The sequence below is a fragment of the Hydra vulgaris genome, chromosome 12 (assembly GCF_038396675.1).
Source record: "Hydra vulgaris chromosome 12, alternate assembly HydraT2T_AEP".
Classification (NCBI taxonomy): Eukaryota; Metazoa; Cnidaria; class Hydrozoa; order Anthoathecata; family Hydridae; genus Hydra; species Hydra vulgaris.
The window spans coordinates 39,345,836-39,356,334 of record NC_088931.1 but is presented as its reverse complement, the minus strand read 5'-3'; the positions used below and the strand labels follow the sequence as shown (position 1 = coordinate 39,356,334).

The following is a 10,499-nucleotide window of genomic DNA, read 5'->3' as shown; positions in this document are numbered from 1 at the left end:
AGAAATGCTGCTTTGAAAGTCAAATTTTCTTTATTAAAAAATTAAAATAGGGGGGAGATAGGGAGGTTTCTGTAACTTTTTTTAGGCTCCAAAACTTTTAACTTTATATATAATAAGGTTCATAAAACTTAAGGGACTTACGAAGTACATTGAGGAACAAAAATAGGATATTTACAGAAACTTTTCAATTTTTAATCTGGAGTACCACAGTGTAAATGGGAATAAAGTCTCTGGGTCCAGTATTCAAAGTAATATGATCTAAAGTAATATATAAATTAAATAAAATGCTTTAAAATGCATGCAGTTACATACATAACTCCTGATAGTTGACTATATGTATAACTAGTTATACATAAAATTTATTATATAAACTTATTTTTTAAGGTTATGCTTGAACAAATTAGTACCAATTAATTCAAATTCAAGATTTAGTTCAAGTTCAAGTTCTTATTTGTTCATTGTTTTTCACTATTTTATATTTATTTGTTCAAATTTGTTAAATAGTACTAATTCTTACTACAGTAAGAATATTTATCATTGTTGAACGTAATTTTATTAGTAACTTAATTTTACTTTCAAAATATTTTGACAACACCCTTTACATTTTAAATGATGACAGCTTTACTTTTCTATTGATGTTAAATTTATTACGTTTCAATAACTCAGATTGAATTTTAACTGAATTATTGTAAGCTTTGTAAGGGTTTGTTGTATATCAAATGGTGTTGTAAATAAAGTAAAAATAATATATATATATATATATATATATATATATATATATATATATATATATATATATATATATATATATATATATATATACATATATATATATATATATATATATATATATATATATATATATATATATATATATATATATATATATATATATATATATATATATATATATATATAATTCAGGCTATGGGATCATCCATAAATGATGCCAGTAGATGGAGGGGCAGTGTGAGTTTAACAATAATTGACAATGGGGAGGGGATGTTGAGACCAAAATAATGTCAATTAAAAAATTGAATCAAAAAAAAAAGTAAAATATTTTATTTCAAAAAAAAAATAAAACAATTTATGCTAGCTATGAGCAGGTTTTAGAGGTATTTACACCAACAATGTGGTCTAAAAACTTCTTGCTTTTGTTGCTTAAAACTGTAGAGGATCCTAGGAAAAACAATTTAAATTCAGAAATTAGCTTGCTTATCTGAAAGAAGAATTTATGTTTGTTTTTTTTACTTATAGTACTGTTGAGAATAAATGTATAATTGAACCAGATAAAAATTGATGGTATATGCATTTTTTATATTATATTAACAACTCAGATATACCATCATAATATGATAACAAAAACTGACATCATTTTCAATAGGAGATGGCAAAAAATTGACTGAGTTTGATAAAGGGTGAAGGTGTTCAATAAACAGGTCATCATCTGACATCATTATGCATAGATGACCCTATGATTTAGGTAAAATAAGTAATCAATTTGCCATATTTCTCTTTAGAAAGTGTAAGAAAAAAGCATTGTTATGCTGAAAACCTACCTATTGAGCAAGTTTTAACCACCTATTTTATAAATTTGAGAGACAGAATAAATTTGAGAGACAGTGCGAATCGCAAAAGAACTAATAACAATGCTCTAAATTGATTTTAACTTTGTAGACTAACATTAATATAGTATTTAGTTATAATAAATGAAGTTTACATGATTTTTATAATTTGTATTTATTTCCATTAATTATCAGTTGTCAGTCTCTATTTTATAAAATGAATTAAAAAACTATTAATTTATAGTTTAATAATAATACATAAATACTAGTATTCTAATGCTATTATCATCACAATGTTAATGGTATTCGTTTTAAAGTGACATTTTGTATAAATTTTTATTGTTTTAATGATATATATATATATATATATATATATATATATATATATATATATATATATATATATATATATATATATATATATATATATATATATAATTTTTACATTATTTACAATACCATTTGATATACAACAACCCCCTACAAAGCTTACAATAAATCAGTTAAGATTCAATCTGAGTTATTGAAACGTAATAAATTTAACATCAATAGAAAAGTAAAGCTTTCATCATTTAAAATATAAAGGGTGTTGTCAAAATATGTTGAAAATAAAATGAAATTACTAATAAAATCACGTTCAACAATGATAAACATTCTTACCGTAGTAAAAAATAGTACTAACTGATAAATTTGAACAAATAAATATAAAATTTACAAAAACAATGAATAAATAAGAACTTTAACTTGAACTTGAACTAAATCTTGAATTTGAATTAATTGGTACTAATTTGTTCAAGCATAACCTTAAAAAATAAGTTTTTATAAGAAATTATATGTATAACTAGTTATACATATAGTTAACTATCAGGAGTATATGTATAACTATATGCATTTTAAAGCATATTATTTTATTTAAACATTACTTTAGATCATTTTACTTTGAAAACTGGACCCAGAGGCTTTATTCCCAATAATACTGTGGTACTCCAAATTAAAAATTGAAAAGTTTCTGTAAATATCCTGTGTTTGTTCCTCAATGTAGTTCGTAAGTCCCTTAAGTCTTAAGGACCTTATTATATCTAAAGTTAAAAGTTTTGGAGCATAAAAAAAGTTACAGAAACCCATCTCCATCCTATTTTTTTCTTTTTTTAATAAAGAAAATTGGGAATTCTTTGACTTTAAACCTGCATTTCTTTGTGGGACACTGCAGTGTCTCATGCATGCAAGATTGGTTTTTGACAACATTTTAACTTGCATCAGTTTATTGTTTGCAAATAATTTACTCAAGATCTATATTCAAATAACTATTATATTATCCTAATAATACGTCTATTTGCACAAATCTTAATCTTATTTCTATAAAGAAAGATAAACATTATTCGTGGTACTTACATACTTGCTTGCCATTCTCAACATTATTATTATAAAATATTTTCACACAATATAAACGTAACGCAATGCAATGTCGATTAAAAAAAAAATTTTTTTAAAGTTTTTTTTTTAATTTCCAGCTTTCAAATTAATTCCCATGCAAATCCCACAGGAAACCCACGTGGGATTTCCCATGTGTGTAAATACCATATGGTTCCCACATGTAACCCATGTGGGATTACCCACATGGGTTTAAGGTGACAAATCTCCATATGGATACCACATGGGAAAATCCGTCCCACGTAAATCCCATCAATCCCACACGGAACCCACGCGGAACCCATGTGGGACGCGGTTTTATTTTTCAATGGGAATATATATCAGAGATATATACATTGAAACTATATTTTATTGTCAAACTATATTTTGTCTAGTAATGACGCATTTTTTGGGGCTTAATGATAAGACTAAATTTGTCTTCTTCTAGCCCCGGTCATGTAATTATTTTTTTATAAGTTACGACTGTAAATTTTTTTTTTATCGGCAAAAAGCGTAAATAAAAAAAAAAATAATAATAATATATATATTTACGAACATTTGTAAAACCATATATTGTAAAAATATAAAACCTTAGTTAATGTTATTATAAAAATTGTAAATATTTATTATTTTGTAATAAAAGAAAAAAAAAAAAAAAAAGATTTAAGGGCAAAGGGTAAGTACGCTAAAGTTATATATAATAAATTAATCACACGTGATTTATAAAAGAAATTCTTTGATCTCATTTCGATTATGAAAAAACAAAAATTAAATGGATTCTAACGAAGCTTTAAATTTTGAGTCTAGTTTTTATAATTTTTTTCGAACTAATGATTTCTTATTAGACGATGAATCTGATCCTGATCTTAAATATTTTACTAATTGCATTTATTTTGCAAAGCATCACTTTGCAAAATAAATACAACTACTTTCATAATTATAGGCTTTCTTGATCAAAATAATGTTAACACAATTCACATAAATATCCAAAGCTTAAAAATTTTTTTGAAATTTTTAGTAATTTTATTGAAGAAACTTGTAATCTTTTTAATATAACTTGCTTAACAGAAACCATGTCCAGTTCGGATGACGTAAATTCTTTTACCAATTTTGAACCGCCGGGTTTTAATGTAATTTCATTGGCACGAAAAACAAATAAGCGTGGCGGAGGCGTTCTTATTTATGTTAAAATTGACTTACGATATTTTACCCGGCATGACATAAGCATCACTGATGCTGATAAAGAGGTTTTATCAATTGAAATTTTAACCAATAAAATAAAAAATAATATTCTAAGTTGTTGTTATCGCCCACCTTCAGGTGAAACTAAAATTTTGATTCGTTTTTATGTAACGACGTTATTAAAAAAAGGAACCACGAAAATAAATTTATTTACTTATTGGGTGATCTGAATTTAGATTGTTTTCAATACCATGTCAATAACAACATTAAAAGGTTTTATAATGGCATTTTTGAAAATGGTGCGATTCCTTTGATTAGCAAACCGACAAAAATTACTCTATCAAGTGCTTCTTTAATTGATAATATTTTAACCACTGATGTTTTTAACGTATCCTAAAAAAAAAGGAAAAATTAAAAATGACGTATCTGATCATTTTCCTATTTTCTTTTCTATAAATATAGATAATAAATTACTTCCAAATGAAAAACGAGTTTTCAAAAAGCGCATTTTTAATTAATAAGAGCCAACAATCCTTTTTTATTAAAAAGTTGTCTAGCCTTTTTTGCTTGGTATTCTGTAACTGCAAAGTTATTTTGTACTTCTAATATTGACCAACTTGGGGGTGCCAGTGTTAGAAGTTGAACAATAGTTCTTTTGTCAGAACATAGAATTTTTTCTTTAATCAAGCTCATAATTTCTTTTCGCTTTCCTTCTGACAGTATATGTTTTGATGACTTTAAATGAGATTTTAGAGGAGATATATTAAAGTTTTCAAGTTCTTCATTGATCTCCTGTCTTTTTGACTTGAGTGATGATATTAGAAAATCTTCATCTTGTTCACCCTGACTTTGCTTCTCTTCTTTAAGATCTGCTTTTTTGGCAATCTTTTGCTAACAGGGTTTGCAAAGTTTCTTCCCAGGAGCAATATTTAAGCTACTTCTCATTATGTCTTGTGACTCATTTATCGTAACTACTCTAAGATTTTCTAAAAGTAATTGAATTGTATATATAATTGCATATAGCTTTACGTATTTTGTATATAGTATAATTGTATGTATAGTTGTATATAGCTTATCTGCACAATTGTAATAACTTGTAATAATTAACTTTTACAAAAGTTGTCAAAATTTTAAAAACAAATGCACATCCATATCACACTAGTTCAGTTTTTATATAAAACAAAACAGGATGTTTTTTTCAGTTGTTAAGTTCAAATAACTAAGTTATCATATAATAAAGACTTCCTTAAATATTACAAAATTGTTTTTTTTTTAAGGAGTCTTTTAACTAAATATAATATTTTACAGAATTCTATTTGAAAGTTTTTTAAAATAGCTTATGGAAAATTTGATACATCTTTGAAATTAAAGTTCCGTATGTTTCAGTCGTTTTTCCAGTTAGATTTTTTGTGCCTAGTAAGATTATAAACAGCTGAAAATATTAACAGCAAAAAAAAAAAAATTTTTGATGGGGGTGTTTTGAGATATTGGGCCCCAAAGTTGTTTTATAGAAACTAGTTGTTTTATTAATTTTTAAGCATGTTCCTTTTATATTTTAGTATTTTAAGTACATTAATTGAATTCAGCATCAAAAAAACATTATATATATTTATTTTCATGTTTTTGCCATTTTTATTTCTTATTATTTTAAGAAAAATGTTTTTTCAGAGTGTTATGAAAACCGGGTCATTTTAGGAAACCAGGTCAGTATTAAAATTGCAGTATCTTGTCAACATTTTTAGCTAAAATTTTATATGTTAACTTTTCTTTTTAAGATGCAACAGCCAAAGAGGTTTTTAAAAAATTTGAAAACCCATGGTTCAAAATTTTCTAAATTTTGGGTGATTTGATGCGGAATTACCCTTATATAGGTTTTTTTAACAAATAATTAATTAAATTAATTAGGTTAATTTAAACAAATTTAAAAATTAAACTTCAACTGAAGATGACTATTGATAGTCGAAACATGTATTGTTTAGAATTAATAAAATGGTTTTATTAATTAAAAAGTTTGTCTTGTTTATTAAAATATATATATATATATATATATATATATATATATATATATATATATATATATATATATATATATATATATATATATATCGTACATCCAGATCAAGGGTGCCACTGAGTCAAAAAGTGTCAAACTGAGAAAATCAGGGTTGAAATTTTAAGTTTTTAATATTTTTTCCAACTAAGAGTGCCATTTGTATCTGTCATTTTGTAAACATTTGTTTTAGACTTGTGGTATTTTGTCACTATGTACAACACATAACATAATATCAAATGACATTCATAACTCAATATCCATAATTTTTGACTTGTGGCACCCTTGATCTGGGTGTACGATATATATATATATATATATATATATATATATACACAATACGTTTGAACAAGTAGTTAGAACTTTGAAAAAGAGGCTATTGACTTAAAAACAGGAAAAACATGAACTGCAGGAACCTTGTAATATTTTTTCTCCTGAAATTCATTCAGATAACTTCTCCAAAATTCTCCCTAAATTTATTTAAATTTCATTAGATGAACGGGTTAGCCCACATAGATTGTTTAAATAATAACTACATTAAATGAATAAATAAAAAGATAAAAAATTGAAAAAAAATTATATCGATTGTTTCAGTACAACCTGTTAGTAATAAAAAAAACACAAATAAAAATCTAGACAAAATTAAGAGAACTATCTAGGGCAAGATTAGGTGCATAAACTTCAAGTGGTGTATAATTGTCACTTATCCAATTGTTATACAATGTAGAACTAAGTGGGTATTTAAACATCTCAGGATTTTTAACAAAAGTAGTATGTTTATGGCTCATATGTCTCTTCAAAGAACGGTTAGTCAAAATCTTGTTTTCGTTACGAATAGATTTAAGGTAATTAAAACTGTTTAAATCACCATCTTCGGATGAATCTTTAATTGGCTCAAAAAATTCGCTTTTAATATCTAGTTCTTGATTATCACTAGTATTCATTATTTCTTTTTCTGGATTACTTACCCTAGCTTTGCAAAAATCATTTTCTTTAATGGGACATTTATCAAGCCAGTTTTGGCAGATTTCATTACAGGTATCATTGAGCTGCATTACGTTGTTATCAACAAGAGAGTAAAGAAATTTATTTTTAATTAAATCAACATTAACCTCTTCATTGACACTGTTAGAAGTGGTACAACTAAAATTTTGATAAAACAAGTCTCCAGCTAATGTTAGCTGAACATAAATGAATTTGTCTTTTTTATTATTTTTTTCTAAAATACAGATACATGAACCAATCAAAGGCTGTTTCATTTTTGTTTTAACAAAGTCATTTGATAATTTCCAATGAGATGTGTATGGCATCCATTCATTGTAACTTGAAAACTAAAAAGAATATCTAATAAAGCAAAAGCTTTTTGTACTTCAAAAAAATTTATCTAATACAAATTTATTTAGTAACAATAGAAACAATTAAAAAAAAAAATCATGTAATAAATATTTAATGTAAAACCTATTACCAAAAAACATACCTTCCAAGGCTCATTAAGTAATGTCAAAGGACAATTGGCTTCAAGATTTGAATCTCCAACGAGCACATTTTGTTTTCCATTGCTACAGAATTGCATGCTAATGTTTTCCGCATTTAAATAGCTTGACACATTAAGTAAAACACTATCATTGTGGGAATATATACTTCTAGGGAGAGCCTGTCCAAATCGTGGAGCAGAATTCATATAGTGATTAACTTTTAATACTGGAGTTTTCACATAACGTTCATCCAAAAGCATAATTGATTGATCTGTTGTTATAAAAAATTGATATTTATTGATAGGATTCCATAAAAGTACTTGTGAAAACTTTTCTGTACGATTAAGGTATTGACAAGGAATAGAAAAATATAACTTGCTCGATGGAAATGGTATCTAAACAAAAAGAATAAAATTATTTGCAAAGCAAAAAAGAAAATGTTATACATGTTTTCAATTATTGTTACAAGTTATCAATGTTAATTCTATTTATAAAAGTTAATGTTATTTTGACTTTTTTCTTGTTATATTAGTTAATATTTTTAAAATTTTGTATTTAAAACAAAATAAAAATCTGTTCTAAGTAGTGTTTATAATTATCATACCCTAAAGTCATGCCATCTAACTTCATCTTGACAAGTAACAATACATGTCTGACGAAATGAACCATATATACAATTGCACCAACTTCTCTCAATTTCATCAGCTAAAGGAAACTGGGTTGATTTCTGTTTATTACCATCTTCTAGAAACAAATGAGCTAACAATACTTTTCAACAGTATTGTTCAAATTGAATTAAGTAAAACTAAACAAGACAGTCAGGTTTAAAAGTCGTTATAAAGTGCAAACCTAAAACTAAACAAACTGAAACAGGATTAGTGACAAAGATTTCGCCAGGATTTAGGGGATTTACAGCAACACTCTGTACTAATGTGTCAAACTTAAACCGCCGTATTTCTTCAAGTAACTGCTCTTTATACAGTGATTCCTTAAAAATAAAAGGACAGCTTGTTAATTTTTTGTTACGAATTCTGTTAACTTTTTATTATGAACTCTGTTAATTCTTTTTAACAAAAAAACAAAACAAAAACAAAACAGAACATTGATACTAAAATAACTATTTAGGTGCCGTAGAATTTAATATCACATTTGACTAGTGCAGGTAATCTAATTTAAGTTAATGGAAAAGGCCAAAAGTTATTACTTGACTAATAAAAAAATGAGCACCTTTAAAACCACCAATTTTACAAATATATAAAAGGTCAGAAAACCTTTACTTAATATATTATTATCATTCATTTTACATACAAAATTTTTTATATATTTCTTTACATATACTAAAATTTTTATAAATATTATTATTGCTATATAATTATTTATTATTATTTAATTTCATTATTTTCACTACCTTTTAAAAGTCTGAACAAGTTTTATTGTTTGTGTCAAATATGTTTGTTGATTAAATATAGAAAAAGATTTTCTGCAAATGTGCAAATTTAAAAAAAAAAAAACTCAAACAGAAAAAAAATTATTTTTTACAATTCAATATTATTAAAGATATAGAAGCCTACTTTATTATTTCTTTTTTTTTTATATTCCAAACTCTATAATCATTTTAATAACATTACTATTTGATTTATAGATTATTGAAAAATATATATAAAACTTACTAAAGAAAATTGAACAAACTGGTAATTGCCACGAACATATAAAAAATTGGACTCAACAAAAACTTCTTTTATCTCAAAGTTCATTTCAATGTTAAGTAAATTACTTAGATTAACATATTTAAAGCATGAATTATCTTCAGGTTTACTTTTAACTGTTTTGTTATTAACAATGTTTACAGAAAGCAAGCTAAAAGCAAAACCTCTAGGAAAAAATAAATAAAGCCTTTCAAAGCAAGACCAACTTGCTATGCTGTTTTTTAAACTAAAGTTTTCATTCAAAGTGTCATGTTCCTGAAACAAGCTATTTTCCAAATACTCAAGTAATAATGATTCTGGAATGTCATAAACTTCTGGAACAATATCTGAAAATGTCTTTGATAATTTCGAGGAAGCAATAAATTTACTATATCCAATTACAAGTGGAAAAATTTGTTCTTTGATCTTATGACCACTAGCTTCGTCAAAATTTCTGAGACTTTGATGAGCATATTTTGGATAATTGTCTAGAAAAAACCTGACTTGTTTTTTTGCTTGAGGTATTAGTTTCCATTTAGCAATCCCATCTTTAGATATTTTTTTAATGCTGACTAAATCTTCTATACATACATTTGTTGTGCTGCTAGGTTCCATCATAGGAAGAGCTGGTTGAATCAAAGTATATTGTAACTTACTATTTTTTACTTTTCGTGACAATAAATTTAGTTGGTTACCAACTAGACTTATGTCTGCAATCGGATTTGAATATAAATCCATAGTAAACATAGAACTTCCCCGAGCAGGCAAACCATAAAAATTTAAATCAACAGACCGCTTATGATCTGGCTCCATAACGTGCTAAGGATCTAAATCAATTTTTTTGTATCTTATGATTATAACTAAAAAAGCACTAGTTGTTTACGTATTAGTACATCGAAACATATTAGAAAACTTGCTCAACAAAAATTTTATCACTTTTATTTTTTAGATTTACTAAGTTTATTAACTTGTATTAACTAGTTAATACAAGTTAAGATACAAGTTAAGATACTTTTACAATTTAAGATATTTTAAGACAATTTAAAAAAATTTTATCACTTTTTTTAGGTTTACTAAGTTTATTAACTAGTATTATATATAGCTAGTTAACTAACTATATTTCTTTTTCTTT

At 25.5% G+C, this 10,499-nt stretch overlaps 1 protein-coding gene across 1 annotated transcript; it reads right to left on the bottom strand.

The window, feature by feature from the left end:
- Positions 1-6,749: 6,749 nt before the first annotated feature.
- Positions 6,750-10,292, bottom strand: LOC100214423 (uncharacterized). Its single transcript, XM_065813178.1, has 5 exons — positions 9,353-10,292; positions 8,532-8,670; positions 8,287-8,426; positions 7,685-8,077; positions 6,750-7,538 (listed from the first exon to the last, which is right to left on the bottom strand). Exons 1-5 carry the CDS (start codon positions 10,178-10,180, stop codon positions 6,840-6,842), a joined length of 2,199 nt encoding a protein of 732 aa, XP_065669250.1. The 5' UTR covers positions 10,181-10,292; the 3' UTR covers positions 6,750-6,839.
- Between the last annotated feature and the right edge of the window lie 207 nt (positions 10,293-10,499).